Source organism: Phascolarctos cinereus, unplaced genomic scaffold (genome assembly GCF_003287225.1).
Source record: "Phascolarctos cinereus isolate Bilbo 61053 unplaced genomic scaffold, phaCin_HiC Scaffold_726;HRSCAF=1367, whole genome shotgun sequence".
Lineage (NCBI taxonomy): Eukaryota > Metazoa > Chordata > Mammalia > Diprotodontia > Phascolarctidae > Phascolarctos > Phascolarctos cinereus.
In genome coordinates, this window is record NW_027556098.1 from 65,654,329 (window position 1) to 65,674,905 (window position 20,577).

At 36.9% G+C, this 20,577-nt stretch overlaps 1 protein-coding gene across 1 annotated transcript in view; it reads left to right on the top strand.

Moving 5' to 3' along the window:
- CFAP47 (cilia and flagella associated protein 47) overlaps positions 1-20,577 on the top strand; it is an 890,592-nt gene that overhangs the window by 266,459 nt on the left and 603,556 nt on the right. Inside the window, 2 exon segments of the mRNA XM_078146130.1 lie at positions 13,126-13,242; positions 20,225-20,359. Coding sequence (XP_078002256.1) covers positions 13,126-13,242; positions 20,225-20,359 — 252 coding nt within the window.

Sequence of the window (20,577 nt, forward strand, 5' to 3'; positions counted from 1 at the left end):
GGATGTTAAGTAATGACTTGCTGTGATCCAGAAATAATGTATAAAATGTTATTGAAATGAATTATTAAATAATGAGTCATCCATAGCAGTTATCCAGTGAAGAGGATTGAGGATCATAGTTCTTGGAGTTTAGAATCATGGGAATCATTTTGCAGTAACCAGAAAAGAATACACTGTCTTTGTATTTCTGCAATAGCCAATTGAATATTGTCCATGACAAAGGGCAGGTTAGACCATCTCCAAAATACAGGTATAAAATATGAGTAATAAGAAAGTGAATTAGAGATTCTAACACAGAGAGAAGTATGTGACCTCATAAGTACCACTGAGCCTTGGTGGAATCAATCTAGTGACTGGCTCTGGATATGGCTCTGGAATAGTATACATTATTTAAAAGGAATTGGATACGTAGAGAAGGTGAAAAAATTCTAGAAACCATAAGAAAGTATCATGACACAAAGAATTTGGATGAACATCAATGAAGGCAGAAAATAGACGAGGTGCTTGGGAAAGAGATCACAACTCAGGAGCGAAGACAAGATATGATAGTTATGGAATATTTTCATAATCTGTACACCTGTTGGAACTCCTTAAAAATCCCAATCAAAGCCTTTCTTGATTTTCCTTAACGATAATTTCATCCTTCAATAGGTAGCAGAACCAATCATCTATTCTTGATTTGATTGTCACCAACAATGAAAAACTAGCTGTTGGGGTACGGATTATGAGAATCTTGTAAGGGAAATGACTACCCTTGTTGCATTTATGATAGAGGAATACACTAAGAATAATATGATATACATATTAGATTTTATAAGAGAAAATCTCAAAGTGTTCTGAGGAAATATAGGTAAGATTCATTGGACTAAACTTCTGAGCTCTGAAAAATAAAATTCTAAAAATTCAGAGAGAATCAATTCTAATTGAATGGATAGAAGAAATTGTCAAAAGACACTAACGTGAATGAGCCAAGAACTCATTCATCAGCTTCAAATTTAAAAACAAAACAAATATTTACAGAATGATGGAAAAAAGATCAGTTAATAGACAATGTATATAACACTGTGGTACAGTCAGAATAGTGTGATACAGTTCAGAATGAGCTGAGTTTGGTGAGGAAAGCTATGAAGGATCACAAAAGGAAAGGATTGCTATTCTGTGTGGATGAGATGAAGATTACAGAGGACAGAGCAGATATAGATGCTTAATTATTTTGCTTTTTTTCTGCAAAGGAGAATAAGTTTTGGAATAGAAAGGATAGAATAAATAGAGCTAATGAGGAGTTAATAACCAAAATACATAAGGAGATTGTAAGAGAGCTCCTGGTTTCCATTAATGAATTCAAGTTACCAGGCACCATTTAATTATATTCTTGTATTCTGAAAAACTGCCAGCTGTGATTACTGATCTTGAAAGATCATGGAGAACGAGAGAGATACTTCAGGACTAGATAAGGTAAAATGTTATTATGATTTTGGAAAAAGAGAAGAAATTTCCAAAATACAGGCTAATAAACTTATCTTCAGTACCTGGATAAATTCTCAATCTAATGAAAGAATAGTTAGATTCATATACCTGAGAAATGCTGTAGAAATATTTCACTTAAAATTTAATAATATAGTTAATAATCCTCTTATGTTCCTCTTATAGACAAGATAAAAATATTGATACAATGATAGCATAGTTAGGCTGATTTGGAGTTGGTTGAAAGCCCAAAAAGTAGTCATTAGCTTGTTAATGTCATCTCATGTTTTCCATGAAATGTGCCAAGCCACTGTGCTATTATCATTTTATCAATGACTTGTCAGAGATAGTATGCTTATCAAATTTGCAGATGGAACAAAGCTGAGAGCAATAGTTGACATGTTGGCTGCCAATTAGAATCCAAAAAATTAGACAGATTAGAACAATAGTCTTACTCTATTAAAATGAAATTGAATAAGGATGAGGGTGAGTTCTTAAACATTCACTGATAAATCAGCCTCAGAAGTACAAATATATAGAGATATATATACAATATATATAGAGATATAGCAATATAGTAGTATGTTTGAAAAAAATGAGTTTAGTAGACTTCAAACTCAATATGAATTACTAGCATAGCCTGGCAATCACAAATACTAATGTAATCTTAGGCTGTGTTCAGGGAGATTCAATGAAGATATACCAGCCAGGGTTAAGTAGGTCATCCCTATAACCTCATTATACAGTGCTCTGATGGTTATGAAGATAAAATGAAATAATATTTGTAAAGCACTTAGCATAGTGCCTGGCACATATTAGGTGCTATGTAAATGTTAGCTGTTAATTACTACTACTGCTATGACTACTACAACTGTGGCTACTAAATACGACTATACTACTACTACTGCTACTACTACTACTACTACTATACTACTACTATTACTACTACTACTACTATACCAACATCTGAAATATTCTTGGTCACCATAGTTTAGGACAAGGTAGAGATGGTGACTCAACATTTTTATCCTTAGATGAATTAGACTCGATATCAGAAAAAAGAAAAATGAACAAAGGAACAAGACTAACAAATCTTCCTAAGATAGAAGTATCTAGAAGTGGAATGGGCCTCCTTGAGAGGAAGTAGGTTTTCCTTTCTTGGAAGTCCTTCAAGCAAGGGCTGCACATTCATTTGTCAGATCTTTGTTATGATGAGTATTCCATTCATGTATGGGTTGGATGTCTGCTGAAGATCTGCCCAACTCTCAAATTCTGTTATTCTCTAAGTATACAGAAGAGGTCAACTGGGATGCTGAAGGGCAGTTAAAAGTACTGGTGATGTTTAGCTTGGGGAAAGATGACTCAAGGGGACTGAGGCCTGCTATCTAGTTGAAGGTATGTCATGTGGAAGAGTAGTGTTATTCTGCTTGGCTTTCAAGGGCAGAGGTGCAGTTGGCAAAAGTTGTTTTCAAAACTATCTGAAAATGAAATGTGCCACCTTGAAGGTATTAAGTAGGTGACTCTTCATTGGAAGTCTTCAAGCAAAATCTACAGATGACCCCTTGTTGGGTATATTTTAGAGAAGATTATTGTTCAGGTATAGATATGGTTAGATCACCTCTTCATCTTGACATAAATAGGTTATATCAGATAGAAGCCAGGATGACAGAGTATTAGGAAGCAATGCAGTGAGCAAGTGCTTTCAAACAGATCTAGAAAATTCCTGATTGGGAAATCCAGGAAAAAAATCACAGCAAGTCCTATGTCTGGTCCAGTTGGTATAGGGAGACAGACAGGGAGGTCTTTGGACACTGGGAATGGGGTCAGGCCAAGAGTATTACAGAGCCAAGGGTGAGGCTGTATACCAGGGCAAACAGAGGTCTCAGACTCCTACTGGAGCCCTGTGACAGGGAAAGGTGCCAAATGGGAGCTTTGTTGTTCTTACCCAGTTCTGCGTAACAAATTCAGATGGGACCGAGAAGGCGATCTATGTGGTGGAGTATAGGTCCTAGGTAGGGAGGCCCTGGGTGGTATACTGAGAAAGGAAGTTCAAAAGCTAGCAGCAACTAGTATTGCTCAGACCCTAAGCACAGAGTGTATTCTCATTTCTAGCATCCAATCTGGCCTGCAGAAGAATAACTAGGGCAGGAATTTCAGATGAAAGTGGGGCCTTAGATTTCAGAAAAACCTGGAAAGACTTACATGAACTGATACTGAGTGAAGTGAAGCAGAACCAGGAAAACATCGTACACAGTAACAGCAACATTGCACCATGATCAACTTTGATAGACTTGTTTCTTCTCAACAATATGATGATCTAAGACAATTCCAAAAGACTCATGAAGAAAAATACTATCCACAACCAGAGAAAGAAATATGGAGTCTGAATGCATATTGAAACATACTATTTTCACATTTTTAGTTTTGTTTTAGTTTTTTCTTTCTCTTAGTTTTCCCCTTTTGTTCTGATTCTTCTTTCACAGCATGACTAATGTGGAAATATGTTTAATATAATTGTGTGTGTGTGTGTGTGTGTGTGTGTGTATGTATATATAACCTATATCTGATGGCTTGCCATCTTGGGGAGGGGAAAGGGAGGGAAGGAAGGAAGAAGGGGAAGGAAAGTGGGAGAAAAAAGTTTGGAATTCAAAATCTTATAAAAGTGAATGCTGAAAACTTCCTGTATGTGTAATTGAAAAAAAAAAATACTATTGAAAGCGGGGCCTACAGTTCTGCCACTCTGAACCAACAGAGCTTTCCAGGTAGGCTAGTAGAGGCAGAATCCAGCAGCATTCAAGTCTTTCACAGACCAGGTGAGAAACTTGGAGAGCTTAGGCCAAATGGCTAGCAATTAGAGTTTGCCCTGGAACAGAAAACTTGTGGAGCACTGAAAGCTTGTAGGTTCCTAGACTATCCCTGGTGTTTTGGAATAACCCAATACTCAATACTTCAAGAATGTAGCAATAGGATCAGTCCATACTCCATAAGTGAGGCAGAGCCTAGCCATAACATCAGGTCCAAAGTCAAGAAGTTGGCTGGAAGAATGGGTGAAAAAAAAAGAACCCCACCACAAATGAGTAATGGTTGCAGGGACATTCAGAACACAATAGCAGAAGACAAAAATGGCTGCAAAACATCTACAAACAATACCTCACAGAAGAAAATAGCTTGAGAACAAACTCAACTAAAGTTCCTGGAAAGAAATGAAGCAAGCATTGAAAAAAGAGTTTAAAATGATTTTATAAATGGAATGAAAGTACTTAAAGAAAAAAAAATGGAAAAGAAGTGAGAGCTATGGAAGAAAGAATTGAAAATAAATTAACACCTGGGCACAAGAGGTATAACCTTTTCCAAGCAATAAACTCCACAAAAATTAATATAGACTATGTAGACGGCAATGACTCTATGAGGCAATAAGAAATAGTAAAACAATGTCAAAAGATTAAAAAAAATGGAAGAAAGTGTAAAATGTTTTATAGCAAAAACAACTGACCTGGAAAATAGATTGAGGAGAAAAAACTTAATAATCATTGGACTATCTGGAAGTTATGACAAAAAAAGTCTAGACATCATATTTTAAGAAATCTTGAAAGAAAACAGCTCAGATCTCTTAAAATCAGAGGTCAGTTGGAAATAGAAATCATTCACTTGTCATGTCATAAAATAAATCCCCAAATCAAAACTCTCAGGAATATGATAGACAAAATCCAGAGCTTCCAAGTCAAGGAAAAAATGCTGCTAGCAGTCAGAAATAAAGAATTCAAGACACAGTCAGGAGGACACATGATTTAACAGTAATTACTACAAAGGAAGAGAACTTGGAATATCATATTTCAGAAGCAAAGCATATTAGTTTACAGCCACAAATAACTTACTTGGCAAAAGTGAACATAATGCTACAGGGTAAAATATGGATCTTTAAAGAAATAGAAGACTTCCAAACATTCCTGATGAAAAGTCTAATGCTTCAGAGAAACTTTGGAGTACAGGAAGGAAGAGAAACTTAAAAAGACAAACATGAATAAACAATGGTAAAGGCCTTATAAGGATAAACAGCTTATTTTCACATATAGGGAAATGCTTCCCCTCTGAACTCTAAAAAGCTCAATGCAGTCAATAAAAAACAATGAAAATAATACATAACATGAGTAAAGTGGCACTATAGAAATGCTTATTCTTTCCCCTCCCTTCCCAATTAAAATATCAATATTATTTCATAATAAAATTCATATGGAAAAGAGATGAATGAGAATATCAACAAGCATTTAGAAAAAGAAAATTGTTATCACTAGATCTCAAAATGTACTATAAAGGTATACTTCTAAAATATACTTTTTAATTCTATTCTCGGATTGAATATAGAAAATCTCATCCCTAGTCTTCCTTCCACACATCAGCCCTTCAGATACTTGAAAAGTATTATTATATCATTTCAGCTTCTTCTCTAGTCTAAACAATTAAGGTTCCTTCAGCATATCCTTATATGACATGATCAAAAGAGCTTGCTCTATACAGTTGATCAAACTGTGGTACCCAGAACTGAAAACAGTATTCTAGTCGTGGTCTGACCAGAACAGGATACAGAGAAATTATCAGCTCCATATTCCTGAAGGTTATTCTTCTCTCAGTGCAATCCAATCTCATTAGGTTTTTTTGGCTGCTACATCATACTGCTGATTCATATTGAGTATATTGTTAACTAAAGCAAACATCTTTTTCAGAAGGTTTCACAATACTTCCCCTATGTTGTGCTTCTCAAATAGTTTTTTGAGTTTTGTGTTTATTCATACTGAATCACATTTTTATTAGATTCAGTCCATTGCTCTAGCCTGTCAAGATCAATCGATCAGCAAGCATTAAGTTTCTGTGATGTTCCAGACACCATTCTAGGTGCTGGGGGATACAAATGCCACAACACTTACAAGGAGCTTATATTCTAACTGGGAGAAAATGAGGTAATATTTGATTTTAAGAATAAATAACCCTGGAACAGCTGAACTGGAAGAAAGACTAGGAGCAGCAGTGCAGCAGCCCAGCAAACGGGTCTTCCATGCCTCAACAAAAATAGGGGAAGCAGCACTGCAGGGGGCCCCAGGCAGATAAGCACCCTGCAGCATTCATCTGGAAGGAGCCAAAGAAATCGACCTAAAGTCTTCATAAAGCCCCAGCCTTGCTGATTCCAGCCCAACACCAGGCGAGCTGTCAGAACCCCAGGAAGAGATCCTGAAGCCCAGGTGGTGGAGCGGGCAAGCACCAACACCTGAACCTCCAAGTGCCTCGGTGAGGACGGGGGAAACCTTGGAGGCCGGCTCAGAAAACCACCAGGTGCCTCGGCACTCTACTGCAAAGCAATCTCCCAGTGCCTTAGCAGAAATGGGGGAGGCAGCACTGCAGGGGGGCCCAGGCAGATAAACACCCTGCAGCACCCATCTAAAAGGAGCTGAAGAAAGGTAAAGGAAAGGAGAAGCAGGCAACCTAGAATTGCCTGAAAGTTCCAGCCTTGCTGATTCCAGCCCAACAGGAGGTAAGCTGCCAGAAACCTACAGCCTCCAATTGCCAACATAAGAGGCCCCAGCACACAAAGCCAGTGACCAAGACCTAGGCTCCCAAAACAAGAAGCTTGGGTCAGTGCCCTCTGTTCCCCAGCAGAAGAGCTCAATCTCTTTAAAGACCAGGGAATAAAGAAACTATGAGTAAAAAGAAATGTACCATACATTCATATTATGAGAAGAGTGAAGATCAAGACAGAAATTCTGAAGAGGACAACATTGTCAACAAACCCACATCTGCAACCACAAAAGGGAATATGAACTGGTCTGAAGCCCAAAAAGCCTTCTTAGAAGAGCTCAAGAAGGATTTTAATAGTCAAATGAAAGAGGTAGAAGAGTCCTTCAAAAATACAATTGGCCAATTGGAAAAAAAATACACTGAAGAAAACAAGTCCCTAAAAAACACAATTGGCCAATTGAAGAAGGAAGTACAAAAACTAACAGAAGAAAGCAATCTGTTAAAAACTAGAATTGGACAAATGGAAACTAATGTCTCTATAGAGAGCAAGAAAGTCAAAGAGAAACAAAAAAATGAAAAAATAGATGAAAATAAAATATCTCATTGGTAAAACAACCGACCTGGAAAATCGATTCAGGAGAGACAATTTAAAAATTATTGGACTACCTGAAAATCATGATGAAAAAAAGAGCCTGGACAGTATCTTTCAGGAAATCATAAAGGAAAACTGCCGAAGTCCTAGAACCAGAAGGGAAAATAACCATAGAAAGAATCCACCGATCACCACCTGAAAGAGATCCCAAATTGACAATGCCAAGGAATATAATAGCAAAATTCCAAAATTACCAGATGAAAGAGAAGGTGCTGCAAGCAGCCAGAAAGAAACAATTTAAATATCATGGAACCACAGTCAGGATTACACAGGACATTGCAGCTTCTACATTAAAAGACCAGGGCATGGAACATGATATTCTATAAGGCAAAGGAGCTTGGAATGCAGCCAAGGATCAACTACCCAGCAAAAATGAGCATCATTTTTCAAGGGAGGAGATGGATGAAATAAGGGACTTCCAAACTTTCCTGATAAAAAGACCAGAGCTCAACAAAAAATTTGATCTTCAAGTACAGGACTCAAGAAGGACATAAAAGGTAAATGGGACAGAAAGATACAATATGTTGTTAATAAGGGGGGGCTGTTTAAACCCCTACAAGGGAATATGACACTTGCAACCTTGAGAACTGTATTGTTATTACACCATGTTAAAGGAGTATACATAAAGAGGGTGGATATTAGTTGACTTTGATGTAATGATAAAAAAAAATCTAATCAAGTGGGTTAAATGGATCCAAATAATTGGATCAATCTGATCTTAGAAAATGTACTGAGAAAGGAGGAGGCAGACAAGGGTAAATTACATTACAGGAAAAGACACAAAATCCTATTACAGCAGAGGGAAAGAAGGAGGGGGTGAGCATTGTTTGAACCTTACTCTCATCAGATTTGGCTCAAGAAGGGCATAACATAATCAGTTAGGTATAGAAATCTAACTTGCCCTATAGGCAGTAGGAGGGAAAAGGAAAGAAAAGGGAGGGGGAAAGAAGGGAGGGAGAAAGAAGGGAGGGAAGAAGCAGTAAGAGTAAAGGGGAAGAAAAGGGAAAGGGTAATAAAAGGGAGGAGGGACTGAAGGAGGGTGGTCAAAAGCAAAACACTAGTGAAGGGGGAAAGGAAAAAGGAGAAAGAAAAGCATAAATGGGGGAAAGGATGGAGAAAAAGACACAGATAGTAATCATAACTGTGAATGTGAATGGGATGAACTCTCCCATAAAACAGAAATGGATTGCAGAATGGATTAAAAACCATAATCCTACAATATGTTGTTTACAGGAAACACATTTGAAAAAGAGTGACACATACAGGGTAAAGGTACAAGGCTGTAGCAGAATATATTATGCTTCAGCTGAAGCAAAAAAAGCAGGGGTAGCAATCTTGATCTCAGACAAAGCAAAAGCAAAAATAAATCTAATCAAAAGAGTTAAGGAAAGAAACTACATCCTGCTAAAAGGCACCATAGACAATGAAGTAATATCATTGCTAAACATATATGCACCAAATGGTATAGCATCCAAATTCTTAGAGGAGAAGTTCAGGGAGTTACAGGAAGAAATAGACAGCAAAACTATACTAGTGGGGACCTGAACCTCCCCCTCTCTGCACTAGATAAATCTAACCACAAATAAACAAGAGTAGGAGAGTGACAAGGTCAAATTCTTAAGAAAACTTAAAGAAAATCACTTTGGCAGCAATGTGAAAGGATAGATTAAAGTGAGAAGGGACTTGAGGCAAGGAAACTCTGGCAGTGATCTAAGAGAGATGTAATGAGAGCTTGAACTAAGATGAAATCTGTGTGATTAGAGAGGAGTGGACATGCAAGAGATGTTGGGTGTCATAAACAGCCAACAGGTGATGGTGGATGCTGGGTGAGTGGGAGGGAGTGATTAATGATAAGGTTATATACCTGGAAGACTGGAAGAATGATGTCTTCAGTAGGAATGGGGAACTTTGGAAAAGAGATAGATTTTTTTTTTTGGCTGGGGGGAGGGAGAAGATAATGAGTTCTGTTTTGGACATATTGATTCTGATATGTCTCTAGTGCATCCAGTTTCAAATGTCCAAAAGATAATTTCTGATAAGGGATTGGATTTCAGGAGAGTGACTGGGTCCCATAGTTATCTTGATTTGGGAATCTCTTACATAATTATAATACTTAAACTCACAGGAGCTGATGAATTCACTGAGAGAGAGAGAGAGAAAGAATGTCAAGAGAATAGTGGGCTCTGAAAAGATCTTATGAAAACCCAAAGTTAGGGGAAGCTGTGGATGATGAACCAAAAGAAGATTTTGTGGAGGAGTTAAACAGGTGAAAAATATAATCAGAAGTGAACAATGTCATAAAATCCTAGAGAGGAGAGAATATCCAATAGGAAAGAGAAGTTGACAGTATCATATGAAGTAGATATGTCAGGAAGGATGAAGACTGGAAAATTCCAATAAGATTTGGCAATAAGAAATCACTGATAACTTTGGACTGCTGTTAATTTAGTCCAGGGATGAATTCATAAGTCAGATAGCAATGGGAAAGGGAGAGGAAGTGAAGGCAGGGATTGTAGGCTGTTTTTTCTATCTATGGGGAAGAGATATGGGATGATACCTTCAGGGAATGAGAGGATCTAGTAAAGATTATTTTTTTTTAATATGGGGGAGACTTGAGCATCTGTGAAGGGAATAAGGAACTAGTGGATAGGGAGAGGTTAAAGACTTGGGAGGGGTGAGCATTAAGGTTGTGAACTGTTGGAGAAATAAAGTCAAGGACACATGTAGTGGGGATAGCCATAGCAAGGAGAAAGGTCACTGCATTGTCAGAGGCTGAGGAAAGGAGGAGAGTATGGGAGGATGTAAAGGGGTTTTGAAATGAAGAGAAGGGGGAAAGGAGGTGTTTTTTGGGGAGAAGGATTTGATTCTGTCAACCAACATATTAACTCTCAATTTTATGACATCTGTAAACATGATAAACATACCATTTCTGTATTTATCCAAGTCATGGATGAAACTATTAAGCCTGGGACGTTTCACTGGAAATCTTTTTCCAAGCTGGCATTTAGCCATTTTAGTTAATTCTTAATTCCACCTATATGTGTTATCATCTATCCAGCATCTGTATATCTTGTCTACAAGAACAGAGAGACTGTAAAATGCTGCTCTAAATTTGAAGCATTCCTTTTATTTACCAATCCCTTAACTCTGTCATATAAGGAAATGAGTTTTGTCTGGCATGATCAATTTTTGATATAGTCATGTTGGCTTCTTGTGAACACCATTTCCTTTTCCAGATGTTCCATAACCACACCTTCAATAATATATTGTAGAATCTTACCAGGAATTGAAATCTGACTCATTGACTCATGACTTACTGTTACAATTGATTATCTGAAATAAAAAGGAAACTGAGTACAAAGTTACTGACCCATCTATGATTTAATTTGCAAAGCTAGCATTTGCATACCAAATCAGGTCACCTGGCTCCTCAGAGACAAGGAGTGATTTACAGAGATGATTTTTATAACAAAAAAGAGAAATTGGAAACATTATAGAAACTTGTTTTGAACATAATTCAATTGCATAAGGCAGGTCACCTAACTAGTTAGCTTCTCCCAGACTTTCTTATTTCTATACTGGACATCCTTTCCTCCAGGTGGTACCTTTTGTAACCAGAAAGTATACTGGGAAAGAGACCTTGTGGTTAGTGGTTAGCAGTCACCCCCTCTTCCTTAGCAGAGTCCATGACTCAACTTAGACTCCAGCTAAGGAAAAAGGAAAGAGGGGCTTAACTTAACCTCTGGCTAACCTTTCTCCAGCTGCAAGAAAGGGGAACTTGGCCTTTGGTTAACTCTACTTTCTTCTTAGACTTTGGTCAACCCCCTAGCAGAAAGGGGGACTTAGCATTTTGAAAACTTTTATAATCTTATGATTATTTTATTCTTCTAAATTATTTGCTACTAAATGATAAAGTCTTCTCAAACTACCTATTAACTAAGTCTATACATAAATTGGACTTGAGACTATCTATGTTAGGCAGCCTAATCCTATAATCAAACTAAAAATAAATAAAATTAATCAATAATAGCTGATATCTTTTGTCATTACAGATTCTCTTCTCTTCTTTATCTCTCTCTTTTTTTAAAATAAGGACATTTGCCCTCCACAGTCCTGTGATACTTCTCTTATGCTCCATACTCTTTCACAGATAACTGACAGAGGTTGTATAAGAACATATGCCATTGCTTCAGTCCTTCGTTAAGTGTCTATATGTCCTCATAATATTTATCCCTACTAAAGAGAGGAATTTTAATTGATTAGACAAAATACAACAAATATTGCAGGCATAATCATTAAATTTGGTTATACAAAGATGAAACATATTATACAACAAAACAGTATGTCATTTTAAAAGAATAGAAACATAATATGAACTTTTTCTCAGTATTAAATATATATCTAATTCTCACAATGTATAAGAAACTGATGTATAGCTAAACTGATGTATACCAATGGAACAATAGTTAAAGGATATGAACTCTTTATGTAGGAAGAAATATCAACTTTTAATAAATGTGTGAAAAGATGATCAAATAATTCCCTAATAATCAGTGAAATGCAAATCGGATAACTTAAAACCACAGTGAAATTTGACTAGTGATGTAATATTAAAATAGACCAAAAAATGGTAAAAAACCAAAACAAAAACAAAAAACTCCACTGTTAGTAAGTCTTTGAGGAAGTAGGTGCTCTTGTACTTAACTGATGGTAATGTAGACTGTCACAAATATTTTGGAGACCAATATGACACTATTGACAAAAGTAATAAAACTGATCCTATCTTTTGACCCAACAATTCCAAGTCTAGGACTTTAATTCCAAAACCTTTTAAAGAGAAGAAAAAATAACCTGTCTCTACAAAAGTATTCATATGTTGTTTTGCTTGTAATAAGCAAAAAAACAATCCCTACAAATAAGTTGAGCATACAACAGTTATATAATGGTTGAATAAATAAAATGATGCTGATGTAATAGAATATTATGGTAATATAAAATGATACATGTGAAGCATATAAGGAAATATGGAAAGACTTTAAATGAAATCATCAAATTTATTTTTTTTTCAGATTGAGTATAGCTAAGATAGAAAAGAGGAAGAAACAAAAAAAACAGCTAAAAGTAGTAGATCCTCAGATTTGGGACAGGACCCAATTGTTAATTCCTTGGATTATTTTTTGTTAATTTTTAAGTGTTTTGTGTGACACTTTACTCCTACATTTTGAATGTTTATTTTTCCATTTGTTTTGTGAACCATTATTAAGGCATTTTTGTTGTTAAGTTTATAACAACAAATTTCAAAGAGCATATGGTTATGCTTATGTATATCCTTTTCTCATTCTGACATTTTAATACAGTTAATACAGTTAATTAATTAATACATTTAATACAGTTAATACATTACTTTCATCATTTGCTTTTTTCCAGATGATGTTTTACTATATCAGCAAGAAAAATGGTAGAACAACACTGCTAAAGTGTTACATTTTTGTCTGTTGCAGATACCATCACATTTTGTAGACATGTATCCCTCTCCACACAGTCCTGAACAGCGCCTGCACAATTGTTTGACTGTTGTGAATGCTCTACGTGAAGTTGATTTAAATATAGATATACAGGTAAATGGCTTTTATATTATGCATGCCACAGACCATTTATGAGCTCTTCTTTTGCTTCGTGCCTTTGTAATATTGTTTAAGTCATAATTTTTCAAACCTGAATTGAAAAAGATTTTCTGCAGGATATTGTTACAATGTGGAAACTGAAATATGACTCCATACAAGGCTACAGCAATATTTTAATATGTAGTATTATATATACCCAACTGTGCATAATAAGACTCTAATTCTGTTGAGAGACTCAGGGATCATAAACTACTTGAATAAAACTTTAGTGTTTTATTAATCTTACTAGAGTGCTAAGAATAAATTAAAGGAACAAAGTTATATGTATATGGAGGTTTTATTATATTTTTACAATTATGTGTATACATGTTTATAATTTATAATTTTATAATGTACAATACTCATCTCAGATTTCTCATTTTGCGGCTCAAATAAATAGTCATTTGGAGATTGCAATGGTGATGCCACATTTCAATTTACTTCGATGCCCAATTTAGAATTCCATTTGGCCTTTCGATATTGTCTTGAATATCAGTGAACAAAATATTATGAGTGTGTAATGCCTTTGTAAGCACTATGTTAGACAATTAGAGATATAAAGTATAAGACACTGACCTTGCCCTTGAAGAGGTCAGAATCTTAAGGGTAGGTGCATTACAAGTTAATTTACAATATGAAGAAATGGTTGATGAAATGTTGAATAAGTGAGACACACTGTGTTACGTGAGTTAAGATGATACAGTTATCACTGAGGTATAGAATGGTCAGGAGAAGCCTGACTGAAATAGGTGGGAATCAATAGAGTTTGAAAAAAGCTTAATTATAAAGCCATAATAGTTGGGAAGTGGGATAGTAAAAGACTCCAGGTGGAAATGAATAAAGTAAACTTAAGGAACAATGAGTTTTCAGTCAGGTTGGAGGCATAATGTTTGTATGATGGGAGAACAGGTTGGAAAAATGTTGGGGCCAGATTTTTGGGTCTTGAATGCCAGGATAAGGTACAGGCTTTATTCCTAATGGAGACACTGAAAATTTTTTGAGGTGGGAAATGCTACAATAAAAGTGGTTCTTAACAACTATTGTTAAGGAATGTAAAATGTTCTAGAAAGGAAGTGACTAAAGATAAGGTCATTTTAGGAGGTTGTTGAAATCGAGGATGAAGTAATGAGAGCTTGAACAAAGGTGAACATGGCAGACCATAGAGGTCTTAAAATAGACTACACTATTATGAAGTCATAAAAATCCCCTCTCTGTGATCAATGGCAGGTAGTTATCCAGATTTTGCTTTAATACTTTTAGTGACAGGGAACCCACTACCTTACACAGCCAATCTAGATAGGCCTACTGGTTAGAAAATTCTTTGAAAAATTAATGAAGAAGGTAATGCTTGGGAGGGAATTAGTAGGTGGGATTGGCCTGGTAAGTAGGTACTCTACTAGTGACAGCTGATTCAATTGATTTGGAGTTCATTATAAAATTTGGAAAGGGAAAGCAAGGTGTGAAAAAGAAAAGTCTATAGATGGCCCAATTAAGGTATAGGCAGACATAATATGGGAGACAGGACATAGAGGGTATTATCTGCCCATTGACTAGGGAATGCCAAAATAAACAGTAGTTCATGAATATAATGAAATGGTATTGAACTATAAGAAACAAATATGAAGAATCAGAGAAGCATGGTAAGACTTACATACACTGATGCAAAGCAAGTCAAGCAGAACAGTGAAAACAGCATATATAATGAATATAATGATGTAAATGCAAACAACGATAACAAACCTGAATACTGTATAGATATAATGACTAAGGGGGAAACTAGGTGGCACAGTAGATAGAGCACCAGACCTGGAGTTAGGAAGGCCTGAATTCAAATCTGGCCTCAGACACTTACTAGCTGTATCCCTCGACCAACTCACTGATCCCTGTTAGCCTTGGTTTCTTTATCTGTAAAATGAGCTGGAGAAGAACATGGCAAACTGATCCAGTATCTCTGCCAAGAAAACCCCAAAGGAGGTCACAAAGAATCAGACATGACTGAAATGGCTGAATAACAAAAGAATGGCCTGGAAGAAGAACTATTAGACTACACCTATTTACTTTTTTGCAAAGGAGAGGGACTATGGATGTGAAACATTGCAAATACTATCATATTCAATTGGTATTTTGGTTCGTTTTCTTTAACTACTTTTTGTCTCTTTTTATTTATTTATTTTTTGTCATAATGTTTGGCTCTTTGAGAGAGAGATATTGGGAAAAAAGGATGATATAAAAAATCCTCTTTTTTTTTTTTAAAGGTATTGTATCAGATGGATGGCATTTTGATATAATCCATTAAAATGTGATTTAGAGTCAGAAGATCTGGGGCCCAGCCCTGCAGCTTACTGCCCTTGTGACTTTGATCAAGTCAATTAATCTCTCTGGGCTTTAATTTTCTTGTTAGTTAGATAACAAGGTTGGACTAAACAATTTTGTATATGTCCTTTTCAAGTCTACTGTAGCCTTTGAATTATAGCTAATCAGATACAAGCAGAGGTATACATGGTCGTTCTTACTAATTTTATTATCTATTCATCAGTTGTATGGCTTGAATGATATTTATGATCATGATGTGGTTTCAGAATTTAAAAGAAAATTACAAATTGTATTCGGGGCTCTGTGGGAGAATAATGACTAAGGGGTATTAAGATATTATTAGCTGTATGCTGCATGTTCCAGGGAATCCACATGTGGCAGTGAATAGTAGGAGCTACTTGGAAACAGAAGCTAATTTTATTACCACAGACAAAGTGGAGTAAGACTGGGACTAGAACCTCTCAACAAAAAGTGCATACCCTCTGATGCCAACTCTCCATAAGGACAGTTTCTATGCCTTAGACAGCAAGCAAGGAAGCTAAAAGGATTGAGTCCCTGCCCCCTTAAAGGACCAGCCCTATAGGAAACAAGTTTTGTTTATTTTTTACAACCAACCCCCCAACAAAACCCCAAGAATTCCCCAGAAAAACTCCTTCTTTGGTAAATATATCTATATCTATATAGATACAAAATCTCTCTCCCTCCCTCCCTCCCTCCCTCCCTCCCTCCTCTCTCTCTCTCTCTCTCTCTCTCTCTCTCTCTCTCTCTTTCTCTCTCTCTCTCTCTCTCTCTCTCTCTCTCTCTCTCTCTCTCTCTCTCTCTCTCTCTCTCTCTCTCCCCCTCCCCTGTCTGTCGATGCTACACAATAAAATGTATCATTAGCTTTACAGATCAAAAAATTTTCTCTCTCTCTTTGTGGATCTGGATAGACAGATGTATTCTAAGCAATATAAATTTATATATATATAGCCATATATGTACTAAGATAGTATATCTATCTATAAAAAGATACTGAACAATGAAAACAGATTTATCTAAATACTAAGATACTACATAAACAATTAAAAATAGAGCTATATTTACCAATAAAATAGTTTTTCTGAGTAATTCTTTTTTTTTTGGGGGGGGTGTTGATAACAGCTGCTTCTGTTTCATGTAGGATACTTCTTTAAGGGGGCAGGGAATCCTCTTAGCTTCCTTGATGCCTAAAGGATAAAAACTCACCCTACAGAGACTTGGCGTCACAGGTTTTAGAAAAACTCTCATTGCTCTGAACTAGCATTACTAATTGCCTTAGAGGCTCTGGAGGCAAAGGCGAGTAGTGTTTTATGAGCCAGTATCAATTTTAATTTTAGGAATTGAATTGTTTTTAGTCATTTAAAGTTGTTTTTAATTGCATTTTATTGTCCTTGAGTGTCTCATTTCATTTTAAACCCAAGCCTAAATCACTGGACTGGTTCTAGAGTGGTGGAGATTAATGGCTTTATGGTTTAACAAGGAATGGATTCCTGGTAAGATGTGCTTGTTAACAGGACTGGGTCTTCTGAAGAATCTCCATGTCTGACCTAGCAGAGAAAGAGTCACTGTCACTAAGGCTACAAGCTGACAATAGACCTAGTCCTGTGGCAACCAATTGCCACTAATGTAGTCACTTCAGTCTCCTAAGCCTCCCTAGAACTCTCCCTGTAGAGTTTAGCAACTTCTAAGAATGTAGATTTTTGTAGACCATCTGTGCTTTTTTTTCCATTTTCTTTTTTCTTTCAAGCATATCACTCCTCACTGCACCTGATTTCCACATTGTATAACATTTTTGTAAGTATCTAATAAACAACTGCATTCTCTAGAATATGGAACTTGCCTTGGGGAATATCCACTCTGCCCCCTTTGACTCATTGGAATTGGGATGTGGAAATTGGGGATCATATTCTCTGGACTTCTTTACTTGCTAATTCAAATCTTAAATATTTGTTTTTCCTATTTATACCTTCTAGAAATATATACCTAACACCGAGGCTAGCCATGGTGAGGTCACAGGGGCAGACTACCTTTGCCAATCCCTGTTCCTTAGCTGCTATCATGGTTTTCCCTAGGTTTATTGTTCTGGGGAGCCTGTTTCCTCAATAGGCACCAAATTCCAAATGTCTCTATTCCCTTCCAAGATTCTTGAGGAACCATTATATACCATGCTGTGGTCTGAGGGATCATTCCAAATGGAACAGTGAAAAAGCAAGAAGGAAAAAGGAAATAAAAAGAAAGTTATTCAGAGTACAAATATGAATGGTGCCTGAAACAGACAGTTTTATGCTCACACCCAAAGTGTGATATAATCCATAAAGGTCAGCTTGGAGTCAAGAATATCTGAGTTCAAATATGGCCTCACACACTAGCTACGTGACCCTGGGCAAGTCACACAACCCCATATACCTCAGTTTCCTCATCTGTAAAATGAGCTGGAGAAGGAAATGGCAAACTATTCCAGTATCTTTCCCAAGAAAACCCCAAATGGGGTCACAAAGAGTCAGACATAACTGAAACAACTAGACAACCGTCGATAAATAATTATAGAATAATTACAATTAAGAGGCTAACTTTCAAACCTTGTTGGGACATTTGTGAAGAGTTATTTATGAGCTATTTTATTTCTCTTTCACTTAAAGCACCAGATGTGTTCTTTTCTTTATGGTGGTTTCATTCTCTGTGGAGGATTCTCTGTTGTGGACCTTCTGTTGTGTTTTTCTGCTGTGGCTGCTGTTGTTGCTGCAACTGCTTTGGTACCTGATCTCTGGTTGCTTGGGTGCTCAGGAAGTGGGGAGATACCTTCTGCCTTTCAAGTTCTAACAAGGCCCTGCATCAAAAGAAAGAAGTTGCAAATAGGAGATGGTCCCATCCTAGGCACAGGCTTACCTGGGAGGCTAAGGGATTGACAGGGCCAGGCTTGGAGGAGAAGGCAGAGCAACCTTCCCTCTCTTCATAGACCAAAGAGTCATTCATATGCCTAGAAGTGGGATGGAGAGGTCTTGGGGTGGGAACTGTCCCTTTACTATACGAATGGAGTTCTGGCTCCTCAGGAAATTAAAAGTGTCCTCATGGCAGACAGGAAGCAATCACAAACTATCTACATCTACTCTGAAGTGAAGGAGGAGTCCTTCCATCATGCACCCTCAAGGGGGTACTACACACAGACTGAGTCTAATTCTTCAAGGTGACAGTCCTTTAAATATTTGAAAGTTAAATTTCCCTCGTTCGTTCATTCATTTCACATATGTATTTTTTTTTTGGCACTTTATGTTTCTGGATCCCATCCTCTAGAACTCTAATCAGTGTTGCTTTTAAAATGTAGGGTCCCAAGAGAGCCCTATATTCCAGATGTGCTCCAACTGGTGCCAAGTACAATGGAGCAATTATCTCCCTTGTTTTGGAGAAATGTTTCTGGTAATGTCAGCTCCAGACTGTGTAAGGGTTTTGTTTTGTTTTTGGCACTGTTGACTCCCCACTGAGTTTGAAGGCACTTAAATCCTCTTAAGTGTCCCTATAACCCTCACTAGAGAACTTAGGCATTTCTAGAAATGTAGATTTTTGTAGACTATTTCTGCTTCTCTTTTCATGACATTTAAGCTGTCTTTCACATTCCCTTATTACCTATTTCTGCTTTGGTGGGGGTGGGGTGGGGGAAGCAACATACATTTGAAGTAAAAAATATGCAATATTTTTAATAAGTGTCTAACAACTGACTGAGGCTTGGCAGCTAGGTGGCACAGTAGGTGGAGTGCCGGTCTTGAAGTCAGGAAGACTCATCTTTGTGAGTGGCCTTGGACACTAGCTGTGTGACCTTGGGCAAGTCACCTAATCCTCTTTGCCTCAGTTTCCTCATCTGTGAAATTACTAGAGGAGGAAATGAAAAACCAGTACAACATCTTTGCCAAGAAAACCTCAAATGTTCACAAAGAGTTGGGCATGACTGAAAAGACTGAACAACTGACTGCTTTATCTAGACTGGTGATTTCACTGGAGTAGGAAATTCTAGGTAAGAAATATCTAGCTACCAATGCTTCTAGACAACTGTTCTAGAATTAATTGTCTAGAAAGTTGCCCAGGGCTTTAGGAGCTTAATGACTTCCCAAAGTTCCTATAGCCAGTAGGTATCAACTGTATTCCCACTTTTGCATCTACAGGTTTCTGAGTGGGTGGATGGGTGGGTGAGCAGAGGAAGGGAATAAGAATTTAATAAGCATTTATTTATATGGAACCTACTATGGGCCAAGGCATAGTGCTAAAGCACTTTACAAATATTATCTTAGTTTGTCTTCAAGACCATCTTATGAGATAGGCACAGTTATGATCTCCATTTTATAGTTTTGAGGAAACTCAGGAAAACAGAGGTTACATGATTTGCCCAGGATAACACAATTAAGTGTCTGAGGTCAAATTTGAACTCAGGTCTTTGTGATTCCAGGCCTGGAGCTCTATTTGTTGTAGCTCCCAAATACCTCTTAGGCCAATTCACCATCCTCTGTATCACTCTACCTTTCAATATCTGCCTAACAATGTGTTTACCTATTATTGTGCATCTTCACCTGTGTTAATATTCTGCTAATTTATACATATTTTTTCTCTTTGAAATTAGGCCATTGATATTTGTGATCCAAATCCAGTCCTGATGCTCATGTTTTGTGTCTATCTGTATGAAAATCTGCCATCTTACTTACCTACCAAGACCATTCAGTTTCCCTGTTGTCTGCATACCACTGTTGTCAGACAGGTATGTATGGCTCTGTGTAGGAATGAGACCTACTGATCTTTGGATCTGAAGAACTCCTTTAAGTCTAAAAATAGTGGCAAGCATTTAAATGGCAGAGGGATACTGAAATTGCACACATACTTGCGTATGCTATGTAACTGATATCTTATTGGCAGGTCAAGAGAGAAAGTGTCACATTCCTACTTAATCTGGAAATGACCATGTAACAAATTATAGGC